This window comes from Antedon mediterranea, chromosome 8, assembly GCF_964355755.1.
Source record: "Antedon mediterranea chromosome 8, ecAntMedi1.1, whole genome shotgun sequence".
In the NCBI taxonomy this organism is placed as follows: Eukaryota; Metazoa; Echinodermata; class Crinoidea; order Comatulida; family Antedonidae; genus Antedon; species Antedon mediterranea.
Window position 1 is genome coordinate 23,695,811 of NC_092677.1, and position 19,832 is coordinate 23,715,642.

At 31.6% G+C, this 19,832-nt stretch overlaps 1 protein-coding gene across 2 annotated transcripts in view; it reads left to right on the top strand.

Moving 5' to 3' along the window:
* The first annotated feature begins 91 nt into the window (after window positions 1-91).
* The window catches only part of LOC140056124 (GDP-mannose 4,6 dehydratase-like), an 88,083-nt gene continuing 68,342 nt past the window's right edge, over window positions 92-19,832 (top strand). The window contains exons 1-4 of one of the 2 annotated variants that reach the window (XM_072101383.1): window positions 92-276; window positions 12,455-12,499; window positions 13,710-13,797; window positions 19,334-19,443. In XM_072101383.1, coding sequence (XP_071957484.1) covers window positions 187-276; window positions 12,455-12,499; window positions 13,710-13,797; window positions 19,334-19,443 — 333 coding nt within the window. In that variant the 5' untranslated portion in view covers window positions 92-186. The remainder of the gene's footprint in view (window positions 277-12,454; window positions 12,500-13,709; window positions 13,798-19,333; window positions 19,444-19,832) is intronic. The other variant, XM_072101382.1, reaches the window with a different exon arrangement.

The window sequence follows — 19,832 nt, forward strand, 5'->3', positions numbered from 1 at the left end:
TCATAATATTTTCAACGTATGACCTTTGACATGACATGTGTTTACAAACTTCACAATGTGAGCATGCAGCAATTCAAGTCGCAGCGCCAGGCCGCACGGCGGCCACCCGGTTGTGTGGGCAGTGCACACACACCACAACCACGGTCCACGTCGCGCGACTGACTCGCTTTGTGTGTATGTTGAAAGATGGCAGCTAACATAAAGGACATGGACATTCCCACAGAAAGCAAGACAATCACCATGAAAACTGCACTTATAACCGGTATCACTGGTCAGGTAAATTTATATTTGATTCACTTTCAGTTCAGGCCTTGCTTGTTTTTTTGTTACTGCCTACCATGTGCACACCACGGAACAAAAGTGGGGCCTAGCTAGACTACTACTACTACTAGGCTAGGCCTAGGGTAGTACTAGACCTAGTACTAGTAGTACAGTAGTAGTAGTACTAACAGGCTAGACGCCTTGGTTGGTCGGGTCGTCTTGTATTAGGTCTCGAGGCCTAGAAGTATGCCTAAGCCTAGCATAGTTAGTATAGCCTGCTAATAATAATGCTATATTTATTACTAAATAAATACTATAATTATTGTATATATTGTTATGCACTTGTCAATTATATGACCCACTATACGACCCCTGGGAGACGTGCGTAATGGGTGCGTCATTTACAAATAATTACTGATGCAGGGGTTCGTAAAAAAAACTAGATGTCCGTCATTTTACCCCCCACCATATCATGGTCCCAGTGTGTCAAAATGGGTGTGTCATGTTAACGTAAATAAAGGTAAGTCAAATTTTTGACGTACAGGTGCGTCATATGGTATTCATAAGATATGACGCATATCGGGAAAAATAACGCACCTCTGCCAGGGGTTGTAGAGTGGGTCGTACAAATGACAAATGCATTTTAATCTTACTACTAGACTAGCCGCTAGGGTAGTATACTAGGCATAGCAGGGGCATAGCAAGCAATGAAATTGATTGATTGATTGATTGAAATATATATTTTATATAAGTATTACTATTATTGAGTATTTTGCGAGCGAAGAGCGGGCAACAATGGGCCGGGGGCCCCATATACCTTTGACGTTTCATCTGGACAATCATATGATTTGAATCAGACCTACTGTACATGCTTATTTCTCACGCATGTTGTGCGTAATTTGAAATTGTGCAAGGAAATTTATGTTCACACACACTGGCCACAGAAAAATTTGGCTACCATTATTCAATCCTGGACCTTGCTAGGCAAGTACTGTAGTAGGCCTAGGCTAGTCCTCTTGAATGGCCTACTAGTACTAAGATAGGCCTAGTAAAAAAAATGATATCTAGCCAACAGACTAAAGATTGCACACTCATAACCTATGCCTAGTAATAATTAATTTTTAATAAGTTATTTTTTTGGATTGAAAATACAATCCATGTGATTTTGGGGAATGCGATAGAAGGATTGAGTCTTGCTCTTCAACGTTGATAGAATCATTGTTAGAGACCACCACAGGTTTATTTGCTAATTATTGCCCAAACTTGCAGGCATATGTTTTCTTGTGTTTAAGTTTTTCTTTAGAATTACTTTAGTGCTCCATACAAAATATTAGAAGTTGATTCTATCGCGTCCAAGATAAAACAAATATCAGTCGTAAACCGATAGGGCTATGTTTATTAACTGCTAGACTCTATATGCACTTGTCAAACAAAATATAAAAAAAAACAGTAACGGACAATTCTCATACCTCTTACAACCATACCATGAATCTTCTAATCGTGACCCTGGGTTATTATTCTTTGAGGGTTCAGGGTGGGTTACTATTAGAGTAGTGGGTTACTATTACTAATCTTAGGCACCTGAAAATAGTAACCAACCCCCCAACTTTTCCAATCGGCAACTCATAGCAAAATAATAAAACAGTAGGAATAAACAAATTTGGTTGAACTCAATCCTCCCCCACTCCCAAGATCAACATGAATTATCTCCTTATTTTCAAAATACGTCTACATCATAAGTTTTTGTGATTCTAATAGGTTAATGGGTTACTATTAGCGTAGTGGGTTATTATTATAGATTGACTTACCCTTGTATAAGGTGTGGGTTACTATTAGAAGATTTACGGTAAATAAAAATATATAATAATAGTATTAGGTGTAAGAGATGACAAATTGTTATATTTAATTTCTTACATTTACAAACAACCATATTTTCCTGTAATTGCGATTGCTATTTTAAGCACTATGATTATATTGATGCCTAATAATAAATATTGGATGTCAAGTTGACGTCAAGATGGATATATAATTCTGATTGAATCAGGTTTTATAATACTATGACAATCTTTTTCATCATTGACTGTCATTTCCGTTTGATCTCAGAGATACTGACATATTTTAAGACCTACTGTACTGTACCTAAGCATTTGATTGTTATGCAGTACATTATTAATAATATTAATTTAATATAATTATAAAAAAATAAGATCCAATTCAATACGGTACCTGACTGTTGTAAAATAGATATTATATTAATTAAAGTCAACATTCAGTATGTACAGTAAGTAAGCAAGGGATCTTCTCAAAATTATTCAACTACAGTTACTGCAGTAAGTACATTTTTTACTGTACTAATGTGTGATTTATTTTTGTTTCAATGTACAGTAGATGTTTATTAGGCAGTCAGAAATAGTGTGTATGATTACTGTACTAAAAAAAGCTTGCTAAATTATTGCACTGCAGTAACTGCAGTAAAATAATTTTATCATTTTGTTTGACTGTAGACTGTGTCAAACAAAATATAGTTACTGCAGTAACTGCAGTAGAATAATTTACTACATTTTGTTTGACACAGTCTACAGTACTGTAATTACTGCAGTAACTGCAGTAAATTAATTTTATCATTTTTTCTAAATTTAAATACAATTAGCATAATTACACAAAGAGAGAGGATGGTCGGTCAGGGCCGGAGGATGGTTGATGATATCTATCACGACTGCGCCTTGCATAAATTTTTGTCTGTCACGAAGGATGAAAGTCATTTTCTTTTTGAGAGGATAAACTGTCACCTGATTGTGACAAGTGGTACCGTAGATATCTTCTGCCTTCCTCCCGCACTGAACGATATCGTCTCTCCTTCCTTCCACAAGCCATTTAACTTTTTAACAAAAATTAATACAAACGATAATAATTATAAGAAATATACTGTATTTTAGTTTGCATTTTATTGTTTATATATATCTAGGATATATATATATATATCATATTCCAATATGTTTTATTGTAATGTAATTTCAATTGTATTGTAATTGTTCTGTAATTTTTAATGCAAGCAATGGAATTTCCAGAAATGGATAAGAATAAAGTTTGAATCTTGAATACTAATTGCGTAAATAAATACTTCCTTTGAATACAGGAATTAAAATAGTGTGTGAGGCACTGGCTGATTAGAGCCTACATTTGGCTAGGTAGCTATTTGATTTCTGGTTTAATTAATCTGTAAAAACAATAGAAAATATAGCTTTTTCATCTAAAATAACAATTACCATGTAAATCTTATGTAATATATAGGACATAAACAGTTTTATTTTGATCATTTTATTGTTTTATAATTTGCTAAAATAATTGGCTAATGTATGGACTTACAATTTTTGCCTTAGCGCGCATCCAGTAAAGTATTACAATTTATTTAATTTATCTTAATTTAATTAATAATGTTTATAATTTTTAATAAATTATAATTTTAATAATATTATGTTAAGAATTCTATATTTTCAGTGCTGTACTGTAGTCACAATTGTCCCCCTGAAACACTTTTTGTTGTTGGATGCCATTTTAATGTCACATAAAAGTTCCACTTTGAACAGAAATTTAATTGAAATGAAATAAAAATGTATTTTCCCCCAAAAACTTTAATTTATAGCAAAAAATAGTCAAATTGGCTGCCAGCCAATGGGTTTTTGGTTGACCATTTATTTTGTCATTTTATATGAATAATCATTTTTTTTTACATCAGGGATTAACTTTGTTAAAACTACAAAATAACCTATTCAACGTCTTTTTAATAATCTTCTCTTTAATTAATCTTCATTTTTTCATTTTTTTGGTGGACAATACATCTTTAAATAGCATAGCAGAATCATTTACTCATCCAATCATATAAATATAAGTATATACTTAATTGATATTTTTTCCATTTTCTAGTAACGATGGTAATATTCAAACACAAATAAAGCCTCGCTATCATTTCACAAAAGGACAAAATATTGCTAATAAAAAATATATTTTGTTACTGTAGATTGTAAACTCCTATAAAGAAACGCTTATAATTTTTAGTTATATTTCACAATTAACTACTGTATATGTATTATATAATATAATTATTAATAGCACAATAGCTCAAACAAGTGGAGGCAAAATATTTTATTTTAAATGAACCAAAAAAAATACAATTCTCTGATAATGATATGTATGGGTTTGACAAAAATCAGAAAGTGCCTTTAAATATATCTAGAAATAATTCCTTAAAAATATATAATTCCTAGGACTAGTGCTGTTCCGCCGTACCACGCCGAGAGTGTTAAAGAGTCGCTATCGAGTCGAGTTTGAACAATACCATGAAAGCCCCAGTGGTCTAATGGTTAGGACATCTGCATATCAAGCAGGCGGTCCGAGTTCTCGGTTGGGGCGACTTTTTTTCATTCACACAGATTTCCTCATCTTTATCGTTTCAAAATAATTAATTAAATTTCAGTATATCACCGGGCGGTTTCGAATTAATGTTCATTGCCTAATGTCCTAATTGACAGGCAGCACTTGCCAACTCATATGCTATGACTTTATCCAAATTCCCTCACTTGCACTGATGAAGGGCTAGTGTTGCCCGAAAGCTCTGCTAACTTTTCTGGCTGTTTACTTTATCGTTTTGATTTAGCTTAAATTCACTTTTTTTTTTGTATCTACATTGAGATCCAGCCACAGCATTGTCATTTTTTTCAGTAATTTGCCTTTGGATTTATATATAAACACAGTAGGCAAAGAACATTATATATCACCGGGCGGTTTAGAATTACTGTTCTTTGCCTGATTGGTTTAATATATTGACCTTGGAATGGATTTTGATAATTTAAATTGTGGTACAATGATCATAATTTCAGTAATTATATCTTTTTGATTACCAATTGAAAGAAGGTATAATTGTATACCAACCAGTCAACTCTCACAACGCGTGATTCTCGCGCATGGCGGCCGATTTTGTATGCCTCGCGCGTACATGGCTATTTCTTATGTATCCATACAAATATTCAGAAAAAATATTATTTTGAAATGAACTTGTCTATAAGAAAATAGCCTAGGAGGACTCACTGCACAATATTGAATTAATTATGTCGTAAGGTAGTTTCCCGATTAATCGTACGATCAAACGGTACTGGGTATGATCAACTAGCGTTCGTGTTCCCACCTAATCATATATCTTTACTCTTTTTAAAAGTTTTACTAACGATTTTTATTTTATTTTATTGTAGGCTATTTATATTTTTGCTTTATGTACACGACAACTAACGATAAAATAACAGTTTTTCACATCGCAACTTATACAACGTAATTTTGAAAATTACAACCATTTTTCTATATACATACAACGTACATTTCTAGTTTAACAAAAACATTTTTCTAAACTTTCTATTATTTAAAAGTCGAAGATAGCCAGGTCTCGGGTCCATTCTATTGTCGCCACAGATTGATATCTTCATCAGTACTTCTATGAATGGATGATTAGGTGGGAACACGAACGCTAGTTGATCATACCCAGTACCGTTTGATCGTACGATTAATCGGGAAACCACCTCACGACATTATGTGTACACCTGTATAGCATTCAATCAGATTTGAGTAAGTTCCATAAACTGATCGTTAAATGTATTCCGACTAACGAAACACTACGGCCAGGTTTGCCCGAATGGTCAGACATAGTTATAGGAACTCAGAACACGCTTGTTAATGAACTCATCTCTTTATTTACATTTAGTATTTACAAAACTTGCATTATTTATAAAACAAGCAAACCGATTGTCACTTGGAATTTATTCAAGGTAGAACTAACAAATTTAATTTCAAATGAATACTTATGTAATCTAAACAAAGCAGAAAGAAAATGGAACGACGTTAAAGAAAAACTCCTTGAATCAATTATCTAAAAAGAAAAATAATAACCAATAAAATTTAATTTAATGAAGAAAAACACAAGAATAAACATAAATGTACGGTATACAGTATTTTCTTGATTTAGATCAATTAAATAAATAGTTTACCATCATTATTAAAATATTATTGTTTTCTAGGAGGCGCCCGAGTCCGGGATGACCGAGACGCAACTGGTGCTAGCCTATAAAATAAACCTGGCTAGCGACAAGGGCGTATCCCCATACTTCATATGGGTTTAGCTTTGCAATATTTATTAGTTTGTTATGTTATCATATGATTCATGTAAATAATGAAAGCAATATTATGTTCAAAATGTAAAACTAAAAAATTTTATCAAAGTATTCAAACAAAACACAATCTTACAATGCATCAATATACCGTTTTATCATTATTATATCAAATCTCTTTTTAATACTGAATATCAATCTCGTTTTAGCTCTGTAATATAAATTTTCTCTGTATACATATTTGTTTTATCTAGATTTCAACACAATATCAAAATATTTTATATAATCTTTTAACCTCAGGCTGTGTAATATCACTTGAATATTCATTGATAAATAGATAGAGAGACATATACCGTAAAACCTCGAAAAGAAGCCCATGGGCTTCTTCTTTTTTTAGTGCTCTTGGGTGGGCTTCTTTTTGAGATGAGCTTCTTTTCGAGATGGGCTTCTTTTCGAGAGTACTTTTGCAAACTTTTTCGAAATGAATGCTGTAAATTTAATTTACTAATTTAATAATTTAAATACAACAATGTGACTTTTGAGACATTTTTTCAACCATGAAATTATGTTTAATATACCAATTAAAAAACAATATAAAAAGCAAAAAAACAGTCCTATGATTCACCGTCAAATACAATAATTTTGTCATCATCTCAATACAGTATGAGTAGTCTATCTCGAAATGAAGCCCATACTATCTTGAAAAGAAGCCCAGGGGGCTTCTTTTCGAGATGGGCGTCTTTTCGAGAGTACTTTTGCAAACTGTAGAGGGGGCTTCTTTTCGAGATGGGCTTCTTTTCGAGGTTTAAGCCCATGGGCTTCTTTTCGAGGTTTAAGCCCATGGGCTTCTTTTTGAGGTTTTACGGTATATATGTACTGTAACCTTTACCATATTGTTTATTATTGAAATAAAAGTGGGTTTCCCCCACAAAAGAGAAAAAAAAATTAATTAATTTAAGCATACAGATTATATTTATTTATTTTTTATGGTTGATGTAGTACAGGAAAGTCAATTGAAACTCAATTTGTCAATAAATTACATAGAGGGGGTTGCTTTATGTTTTGTTTTCAGGTTTGCAGGGGTTATCAGTTATTTTAAACATAACGTGATGTTTTACCCCAAAAATAAGTATTAAGAAAAACATTTAAATTTGTTTTTGACTGACATACAAAGTAGTGAGTTGTACACTACATGATTAAATTACTTTTATTGGTTCATTGGGGTTTGCCATGTTTTGTTGTGGTTTTTAGCAAAATCCCCACACCAGCACAAAATATTCCCATCCCGTCAACGTTAAATTTTGTTTGTTTTCGTTTTCAATTTAATTTCTTTTTTTTTTGTATTTGCTATTGAATACAAACCAAACACAAACCAAAACGCTCTCTAGAAACTAAACCACATAAAATTGCCACTTGCATTTGAGAAAAGTCCCGGACTCGTACAGGACCTGACCTCAAGATATTTTAGATTAAAATCCGACATCTTCAAACCAGATCATCACATCTTTTTGGTACTATATTTCGGTATTGTTTTCATTAATTTTTTCCTGGACACAGAATAGATCCGTCATAAGCTACATAATTGTATTGTGAATGCAATTGTACAGTACACTATATTGAAATCTCGTTAACAAAACGACTTATTATGTTTAATTGCATTTCCGGAAGTTTGCCAGGCTGAAATTTGAAACCGAAACCGTAAATTGCACAACAAATAACACATTGCACGACAAAGAGTCAAGTTTTTGTTTGTGGTCCGTCGTATATCTACAGTGTAAAAGTGTTGATTTAGTTAAAGCAATTGGCAGACAGCATGAAACAACAGGCTTTAGTTGGGGAAAGATGTAGGAATTTGGCCGAAATGTGAAGAAATACAACAAGGTCTTATCCAAGAAATTGTTTAAAAAATGCTATCATAAGCTACAGTATGAAATGCCAAAAACATAAAAAAAAAACCATTTCATTTCATCAGTATTTATGGTCTGAAATTATGGAATGAGTATTGAGAGAAATTTTTAAATGATAACAATATAATATCAGATTATGCTAAATAGATAAATAATATGTTTGCATTATCTGCTTTCGTATGGTACTCATATTCTGCTAAGAGGGATCGTATTTATAATTGATATGATATTTTGTTTATTCATTATCAATAGATAAACTACAGATAAAATAATGTGTGTAGGTTAGCATAAAAAAAATAACTCAACAGCGTTTCTAAGTTTCAATAGGATACTGTCCCTCTTAAATATTTCCATACAATGAGGTGCCTCATTTATGGGGTATATTTTTGTAGGCCTGGTAGTATAGGAAGGTACATAAATTATGGAGAGGTACAGCATTTATGGAATACATTTCTGAGGGGCAGGGATTTTAGTTATACTGGATGCTACTGTAAGCTTATCGCTAAAGGGGTCCTACCTTTAAATCAATGGAAACTGGTGACCAGTGTTATCGCAATTGTTTTCGAGGTGTTAAATGCTAGTTGAAAGTCTCCTTAAAACTACATATACAGTAGTTACTGTAAATACACCATGTTATGATAAATAAAGTGTATACATAAATTGATTTTCACATTAATACAAAGGGCTGGACCGGATGCTAACTGTACAGACAACAAACAAATGTCCGTGGGCGGCGTCTAACTAAATAGTTAAGCAACATTTTTTCATTTCATTCTTCTATTAACAGTAGTAAATCATATCAAATTTCGGAAAGGAACCTAATCCCTTCTCAAACAGAGGTTCCGAATCTTATAGTATAGTTCCTGTTGTATTTTACGCCATGAGTATTTATAATCAGCTTCTTGTTAAAGTCCTGTAGGTTACTGGTGGATCGTATCACCGGTAAACCATTAAGTTGCCAAATTCATAATGCGGCTGTGTTAACTTCAGCATAATAATGTAATTTCCGGCCAACTAGAGATGCAATTTACCATGTTTTTATGTTTGAGAGTACCATTTCCTGCTATCTAGGGGTGTAATTTAACAAAATCTCTTTGCCACAGGCCCTGCCATGGGGTTGAAAATACTTGGTATCAAATTAGAAGCCCCTATACTGGCGGTTACTGTAAAAATAGTGATTGTTGACCAATTTAGATGAAAGGTTGCAATATGTGTAGTCCAAATAAACCCGGATTTGTTTTATTTTTACTTTTCAGTTAGAAGCAAACAATGTACCTCTGTGTTCAACAGAAACATGCTTAGGATAGATACAGATTCTTTGTGGGACAAATTATGCGGTTTTTACTTCTCTGTGTGTGGCCTTTAGATGGCTTTTTAGATAGAGCATTCATTTTTTGACCTTATAAAAATATTCTCCCCATTCAATGAAAAAAGTTATTAATTGGATACTGAACTCTTGTATTCTCTCTGAATTCTACTTTGGTATCAAAACTGACAAGTAGCTTATTTTAATTATGAATCTCACTGTAGTACTGGTCATCAATAACTTATATTTCTGTAAGACTAACTGTCCCTTTAGGTCAGTTAGCTTTGTGTGATGTTCTAGTTAAGAAAATTGTATTTTACTGCACCTAATTCTAGTTTTCGTAAAGTTGGTCATTAAAGTAGGTCGCATGTTAAATGTTCTATAAATTTTTTTTAACGACTGTACTTACAATACATTATATCATTTATTTTGCCATATAGAAAACAAAAACGAACATACAGACAGAACAAATGTAAATCAATGAGGCAGGATTACCTAAATGTTATAAAAACAAAATAACAGTTGAGAGGCTCTCCACAAAGAAATACATACAATATTATATTGTTAGTTACACTTTACACTACAGGTATTACAATATTTTAAAAAGGATTAAAATTGCATGAAAAATACATTTAAATTAGTAAAATATTTCTTAATGAACTCAGTAAAAGAAAAATATTAATACTATGAAGCTGGAATATTGTATAAAAATAAAAAGAATTTGGATATGGTTTAAAAACAAAGACTAGGTTCTTTCTATGATTTAAGTACAATAAATGTTGCGGATTATGGCTGGTTTTGCATTAAAAAAATACACCAGTTAAACACCCGATTCATCCTTATTGTAATCTGGTAGGGACGAAGTTAGACCAATACAATTATCTGCTATACATTCATCATCAGCCGTTGTCAGTCCACTGCTGGAAGAAAGCCTCAGCATGTTTCTGCCATAGTGAACGATCTCTAGCCGCTCCCTACCACTGCACTTTACCCCAATACTTGTCTATTTCATCTCGCCATCTCACTCTTTGCCTTCCTCTATTTCTCCTCCCATCCATCATGGGTGTCCATGATGTCATTAGCGAAGTGCATCTATTGTCTGTTCTCCTACTGATATGTCCAGCCCACTTCCACTTACTTAATTTGATAGTTCTTATAATGTCTTGGACTTGTGTTTGTTTTCTTACCCATTTATTTGTTTTTCTGTTGGTCTTGCAAAACTCCAAACAGTTATTAATAATGAATATTACTGGTCTTGAAAATTTAATAATGTTGATTTTATTAAAATATGGAAATACCAGACTGTTTGCTCCTAAAAGGTCAAATTCATGAAAAAAATTCACCTGCCTTGCTATCATTTCTGACACGGAAGTGTAAGAGAGTTAATTGATCACAAGAGCACAATACGTCGGTTGCAACTCTGATATGATTCGTATCGGAAGCTTAAATCTTATTCTATACAGGTGCAACTCTAATGTGTGTGAATCAGCTTATAAGAAAGAATTACAACCACTTTTAACCTGTGTCCACACTGGCAAAAAATGAACATCTGAACAAAATGTTTTATTCTTTTGTAAAAGTACATATGTACTGCGCCTATGAGCAATCACTGATTGGATATAAGGCGCATTATAAATTATCATTATAAAATTATATATAATGGCTTGATTTATCAATTACATTATCTGAATGTTCATATTACTGTATTGTACAGTATAATGTACACAGATTTATGTAACTAGGAATTTGAAACCATAAGCGATATCAAATCCAAGATCATATCGTGAGAGTGAAAATAGGTAATTTCCTGTGCGGTTTCCATAAAAAAATCACATGTTTTTTGTGTGTCCACACGTAAGGGATCAACGCCTCATTTATATGACAACCTTTCAATGTTTGCTTTGTTAATAATAATAATAATAATAATAATATTTATTCGGCAAAAGTTCATAAAGTACATTTTACAATTCATCTTGCCAGGAGCAAGTAATAGGCATGAGCCCAAACAGAAAACTGCTCTTACTCATTTACCTTATGCCATTAACATGTCTTTCTACATATGAATGTTTGTTTGTGGAGTCGAATTATATTACAGTAATACTAATAGTAATAGATTCTTTTTTTTTCTAAATGCCAAACTGCTTTGAAACACCGGGCCCAGTTGCTTTCTTAGATTGGTCTCCATCTGGGGATATCGAGTGCTGTATACAGTAGACCAGAGTGTGATTGTGTAATGATAATGTAATCAGACTGGCATATAATACAGTAGGCATGGGTTTGAGTCTTTCGTGCCATATTTTGTACCATGATGCTTTACTATCAACTCTCGTCCTTCAGATGGAACATAAAGACATACAGTGCATGTTAAAGAACTTGGTAAACTACATTAAAAAAAAGGGAATTGTCTCCCGGTGTGCTGGTCTGAGTCTCCCGGTGTGCTGGTCTGAGTCTCCCGGTGTGCTGGTCTGAGTAGACTGCTTGCTGTCGTGATTCATAGAGCACCAAATTTCCTCAGTTTCCAGCTAAGCTTGAGGACAATTTCAAATATTTTCAGTTAAACTTGTTTTCAACATTTTGAATATATATATATTGTTTTATAATAAGTGATATTTAATTGTAATTTTGTTTTAATATATTAATTGTATGTTCTACCTTTCTAAATGTCTTTTATATTTTTATATTGCATTTTATTGTTCTGAGTGAAACGCTTATGTTAAACTTCAATCTTTCGTTTGATTGCAATAAAGTCCTATTCGTATTCGTAAATACCTAAATTTACCTTTTCATAATTTGTAAAGTTATATTTTGTAATTTTCTATGTTTTTCAGGATGGTTCCTACTTGGCAGAGTTCTTGATTGAAAAAGGATACATGGTAATGTATTATTTTATATAAAACACAATAAAATGTCTTTAGAATATACATGTTTTAAATAATAGGGAGTTTCAAATGAAAATAAAGAGCTTTGGCAAAATAACATACTTTGTTTATGTAAGAATATTATATTAGTAAGAAACTAATATTAAACTGTATTCATAATTTGATGTTGTGATTAATATCAAATTTGATGAATTTTTTGTCATAAATATCATATATAATTATACTTTAGCTTTTACAAAGGTCAAAGGTTAAACAAAGCACCAGTTTTTTTATTTTATCGATTCCCGCACAGGAAGCAATTTGCATAGTAATACCTGGCTGCTTTATCGTTTATTTTGGTCTTGCCCATTTCGGGTCATTCAATGCTTCTGGCGAAGGTGATTAATCTCTATAAGAGACCACATTTATGACACCGAAAAAATTTGTACAGAAAGATGCTTGTCTGCTTTGCAATTGCGAAGCGATTGTTCTTGGTGTGAAGCAATAGCGTGACGAATACTTTTCACCTATTCTGTCTCGTTTGTTATTCTAATTCAGAATTTGAAATTCTAATTTCTACAACTACTGTAGTAAATCGTAATTAGTGTGCTGTTGGCTATTCTAAAGATATTGTGTTTCTGAAAATAGATTTATCATTTACAAAATGTTTTTAAAACGAGTTGAAAGTTTGACATTAAAACCTCTACAGAGATGATTAAAAGCTAGTAAAAAAATAAAATTAGTTTTAAAAATGATAAAAAAGACTTTCCATACAATTGTTGACGTTTTGTAAATATAATGCATATATTACTTTAAAAACATTAAACCATGAGATCATTACTTGTGTTAAATTGATGTTTTATGGTTAATGACGATAAAAAGAGGAAAACAATGCACTACCTATTAAGTAACTTGCGTCGTATGTCCTTTTGTGGACAATTTTGGGCCAGGCTTAGTTTTGTAGACCTAGCTGGTAAACATCGGTACCGTACCAACATCGTATGCTACTGTAGCATAAGGCCTAGCCTGGAGTTGTCTAGTTGCTGTATTAATTGGACAAAGAGAAATATAAAGTTTTAACGTTTTAGTACTTGTCTTCATGCAGTAGGACACCCATATTAAGGGCACATTTGGTTTGGCCCTGAAGGTGTCCCTTTAATAGCAATTCTCCTGTAGTTTGAAAAATCAACTAATAAGATTTGTTTTATATTGTATGTATCAACAGGTGCATGGTATTATACGACGGTCTAGTTCCTTCAACACAGGCCGAATCCAACACTTGTACAAAGATCCTGCTACACACAAATCTGGAGGTTAGTAGGCAACAATAATCAGTGGCATACGGTGAAAAATCTATGTGTGATTAAAATGGAAGCTTTCAATTATTCCTAACCAACACATGTAACTCAACACTTGTATGGGCAGCCATTAGGGCCTAAATAAAGAAAATAGTGAATCATTTTATTCCTTATGATGATATTTTTGTCTTTACGCCAACATTCAAACGTGTTTGTGTTTATTCAATTCAACAAACATTTATTTACAAAGAAACAGCATCAGTTAGTTTTATTCATCAGCACAACATTATTTAACATACAGTAACCACACACCATCCCCTCAAAGTGCCTCAACTCTGTAATATTAATTTAAATCTCATGTTTTGCTAGTGATATTAACTAAACCCCTTTTTGGTACCTAAACATCGTTATTACTCTTTGCTGGTTGACAAGTATCATAAGATGAGATATGATGATTTGATAGTTTGTGCTAAATGTCATTTATTACATTACCATTCTCTATAATAGTATAACGTTCATTTTTAAAAGTACTGTAGTAATCTGTACAGTTTATTTCTTCATTACTGTTTAAAAGAAATAGAATAGGACAACAATATTTAAAGTGCTGACCACTGAAAGATAAAAACATAATTTTTAGAATTATTTCTCATTTCTGTACCCTTTGATCTGAGAGATGTTCATAATTAATAAGGTTAGTAAAATCATACCCTCTATTAAAAAGTATTTATGATTAAAAAGTGTTTAATAAATAATCCCCTAGTTAAAACTGTGTACAATCTGTATGCACAAACCTAGTAAAGAAAATTAAATTGTTCAATTATTAATTTATTAATTATTAATCCGTCTTTTACCATAAACTTTTTTTTATTTAACTGTAATTTAGAAAATTTCTGTTAAATAAAATGTTTGTAATTGAGAAGTACATAATGAGAAGCCAGACAGTACTAACTTACACTAGGGTTTGGTCAACCAATAAAAACCACATAATGCAGAGTCTTAGAATTTTAAGATAAAACTTTATCTTTGGTTCCTGGAATGTTCTAAACATGTAAATGTTGTTCGCACACCCCATGATTATCATCAAATAAACTCCATTTACTCTACTATCAACCTTATTACACTACACAGAATTGTCTAAATTTATTATCTCCGATTGTTTAGATAAAAAAAAAATGTTTGTAACATTATTTATACTGTATAAACAATAAACAACAATGTTAACAAAACCTAATGTATTTTGATGATACTGAAGTATATTTAAAACAAAATGAATAATTGATATTATTTCTGCTTGATACATTTATTCATTTTAGCAATTGAATAAAATCATAAATTTTAAATTTATTTAATTTGTATGCTATTCCTGTCCAATAATATTACCAGCCGCTATCTGTGTAGTTAATGTAAATTTCAAGGACCATATGCTATCATTTATTAACATTGTTTGTATGCTTTAGGCATCTATATCAGTATGACAACTGGTCTGTCATTTAAATAATGACGTTATTCCACTGTCAACTTCTTTTGAACCATAATTTGACCTGAATTTTTCCCAGTCAATTTGGACCATCTCATTCTCAGGTTTTACTGTAGTAAAAAGTATATAGTATATATCTTGCACTACAGTAGTGTTGTTCCACCGTACCACGCCAAGAGCGTTACAGAGTCCTACCTATTTTACCATACTGTGAATGCCCAAGTGGTATAATGGCAGGATGTCAGAAGAAGATTTCAACTTCAAATCATGGTTATAATGACTTTTGCTCATTCTCACAGATTCTCTCATCATTACAGTGTTTCAAAATACAGTAAAAACTCTCCCAATTCCGGACTTTTCTGAGGTCCCAAATTCTTTTTTACCATTATAAACACATTCTGAATCCTAGACTTTCCAGAAAACCAGACATATTCCAGCCCAAAGGAGGTGTCCGGTATAGGAAGAGTTGACTGTATTATACATTTTTTTTTAGAAAGATAGAAATTAAATTAAAATTAAAATTTTTGTTAACTGTTTTGAAATTCTTATTTGAGCTGACTGTTCTCCAGTCTATTTGCACTACTTCAAATTATTTGTTGACAATTAGAAAATGTAAATTTAGCATTTTAACTAGTACAGGTGATTTATATGAATTGTTGTGTGTATATTTTTAATTCTTCTCCATCTTGAGGTTAATTTTTGTACAGTGTGTTAAATAGAAATTAGATTTTATTAGTTATAATCATGTTGTCAATTGTATGACCCACTATACTGTACAACCCGTGGGAGAGGTGTGTCATTTACAAATACTTATTGACAATTTAATAAAATCATAAATTTTATTAAAAGATGTGTAAAAAAACCTAGATTGTATAGAGTATCACGGTGCTGACGTCACGACGGTAGGTGGTGCTGCGTGGTTGCTAGCGCAACCAAAAATGCGTCAGCCTGCCTGAGTGACTCCAAGATCACCAATGGTTTGGAATTGGCTTATTGAAATAGTCATTTTAAAACTTAATAATTTTCAATAAAACAAACTAAAATTTCAAAAGATCACTAAATATTTGTTTTTTAATAATCTATTTATTCTTCAACTACAGTTAAAGTTTAAAAAAATCAAGCTAAGGTAGATAATTTGATAGAAATACAGATCTTCACTGTTTATCAACATAGTAGCGCTGAACGCATTTTTTGGTTGTCACTTTTTAACGCAGGGATGCGTCATTGTATTCATAAAGCCGATTTTTCACTAGGAGAATTTGTTCCCGCGAATCGAAGGATTTTTAGGCTTACATTTATTTTGTTTATTAATATTTGGATATTAAATTATCTACGTATTATTACTTTAGGTTTTTAAAATTTTTTATCATCAACAGATTTCTCAATAATGCCTCTGTTGTAAATGAAGATCAATTAAATATTCAGTATTTATGAAAATGACTTCTAGGTATTTTGTAGGCTAAGTGCATTTCACACCTGGTCGCCTATTAAAAACCAACAAAGCATCTTTATACCACCGGATGTCATCTGACAGCGGTGTTTAGCAAAATAAATCAAAGATTTTTTACAAAGTAATACTGTAGGTCTTTTGTAATTGGTCATAATTTTTTTTTTTTAAATAAGATTTATTATTTAAGATCTTTAAATATTTCTTATTTAATTCCTCCTTGCTTTATTGTTTCCATCTGAATTCTTTTTTAAAATTAAAAGCAATTAATGATAATTATAAACTCTGTCTACACCAGCGTTCCTCAACCTTTTTTGACCGTGACCCATGATCCTATTTTTGGAATTCTCGCGACCCAAACAAAAAACAACTGTAGATTTAAAATCAGTGTTGTAGATTCTACAAAACTGAGAACATACAGTATCACATATAGATCAGTGTATAATTGATAACAAGTTTCAGTATCAAACAATTTCGCGACCCATCAATTTTTTTTTTCATAGGTTGCGAAACGGCGGTTTATTTGGCCCAAAAAATGTGAATTGTCCATATATGTAGATGACAAATTTCGTTTTTGTAAAAGCACAAGTTAACGGAGTACTTACTCGAACGTTTCGATCTCTATCAGAGATCCTTCTCAACTGACTGCGGAGTGTTAATGCAGCTTGGTCATTCTTGACGTCGTCTGTTGATGACGTCGTACGCCTCCGGTTGTATGTTGGAGGTTGTCCATATATGAACATGATGATGTCATATCACTACTATATTAGGGCATATAACTATCATATTTGGGCACATCACACTGTTTTTTTTTCCAAATTAGTTTGATAGTGAAAACAGAGCTTAAGAGCATTTAATCCTTACTGTACTGTATATGGACATAAGTAGACCTATATTGGTTGTCTATTTTTCATGTCAAAAATCTGTTGCATTTTGTATTAAAAGCAGGCACCTTTTGACCATAAATTATGATTTTTTTGTACTTTTCTTACACTTCCATGTAAAGGCAAAACATTATTCTCCTGCATTTTTTTTTTCTATGCTAATTTTCTCCGTCCATTTAGCAAGATTATTTTGAATGGCCTAATCATAAACATTTAAATCATTAGTTACGGTATTACAATTAAAAAAATGTTGTAACTGCAGTAGAATAATCTTAACATGATCCCTAAATATTTTTTCCACTCAGTTCTTAAAATATTATTTATATATTCTTATATTATTCATTAAATTATAAATATTTTTAAACATTTGTGTATTTGCAAAAAAAAATTCTGTTAAAATTGAATAGTAATCTATCATAGTTGTCTAAAAATAAATTTTTATTTTTTCTTTTCACGTAAAAATATAATTAGGTTTAAAATATTTTTACACTAAATAAATAATTGATGTTGTGAATTGGACATTTTATCTGTTTACAACTTATCTTATTTTACATTTAATATTAAAATTTAAATATATATTTCAAACTAATTTTAAATTGAATTATATTATAGTTTGTTAACACTATCACTATGATACTTAGTATTGTATATTAGGAACAGCCGCGCTCTTCCTTATATCTTATTCTTATTAACACAAAATTATTTATACTATGACTAACAAACATTACTATTTATATGCCTAGTGTGTAAACATTATTGACATAATTTCATTAAACATCCACATACAGTACAACTCTTCTTAACAAACTTTTTTTCAATCTTCTATCTACTAAAAGTCGTTGTTAGTCATGTCTCGGGTCACATTCTATGGTCACCGTACAGATAGGCTAGTACATCAGTACTTCTATGAATGAATGACTAGTTGGTGACAAGAATGCTAGTTGGTCATACCCAGTACCGTTTTGATTTTACGATCATTTGGGAAACCACCTCAGGAATAAAACAAAATATAACATAATAATTAATATACAATGAAGTTAATCATATTACAAAATTTGCAGATGGAAAACAAAGAGGTTAATTCATGAGTGGAGTGCAGTTGTGTCTTTTTTCATGTTTAATATTAAAATTTAAATATTTATTTCAGACAAAATTTAAATGTAACTACTGTATTTGTTTTTCTCTGTTTACAAGTGTGTAATGTTAGGATATACAGTATAATAATTATAACAATTTTATATACAAATATTAAAATAAATATATTAATTATTAGATAACATTCGTCTCTATTTATTTGTTTATTTGAAGTTTACATTATTTAAAAATGTTCAGGAGGAAAACAAAGAGTGGAGTTGTGGCGTGGTGGTTATTATGCTTGCCAAGTCCTGTCATATGTTTTCTAATGACAAATTATAAGTCCACTCCAAAAGACTTGTAATAAGACTTTGTTTATATAGAGCATCTAGTGCATGATTGTGAACAAGATTGCCACATTTAAGAAGGATAATATTGTAGGATAGAATAGGATAATAGTTCATAGTATGCACTATTGAACGGTCGTTCAGTAGTACTAAACTTTTTCTTGTATGGAAAAAATTTACGACCATTAGTGTAATTTTGAACGTAAAATCCAACACCGCCGCCTATTTTTTAAAACAATAATAACAAATATTGAGACATTGAACTCCCGTTTCATTCATTATTTGTATACTAAAAATCATGTGTGGTTTTTATCTTCTATAGCTATGAAGCTTCATTACGGTGATTTGACAGATAGTACATGTCTTGTGAAGATCATTAGCCAAGTGCAGCCAGACGAGATCTATAATCTAGGTGCACAGAGCCATGTTAAGGTGATTGCGCATTCATTACAATTTGCGACTGGCACTGCACATCATGCCACCTCTCCGTATAAGGCATTGTTTTTCACAATTGTGGTGTTGTGGTTAAACGATAACAGGATTGATGGCATTACATAAGAACCGTATACAAAGGGACATGTGTTTAAAGTTATTTTGAATTTTTCCCAAGCCATTTCTTTTATTTACCCAAAATAAATCATAAACATGGTAAATAAATTTCCATATCCCCATGATCTATACATAAAATATGTAAATAAAATATAATATATATCATGGGAAGGGCTAAAAATCATCCCCTAAAAATTGAATAATACATACTTAAATAGAAGGGATAACACTTAAATATACTTTATATAGATTTGTCCCCCAAAAACATGAAA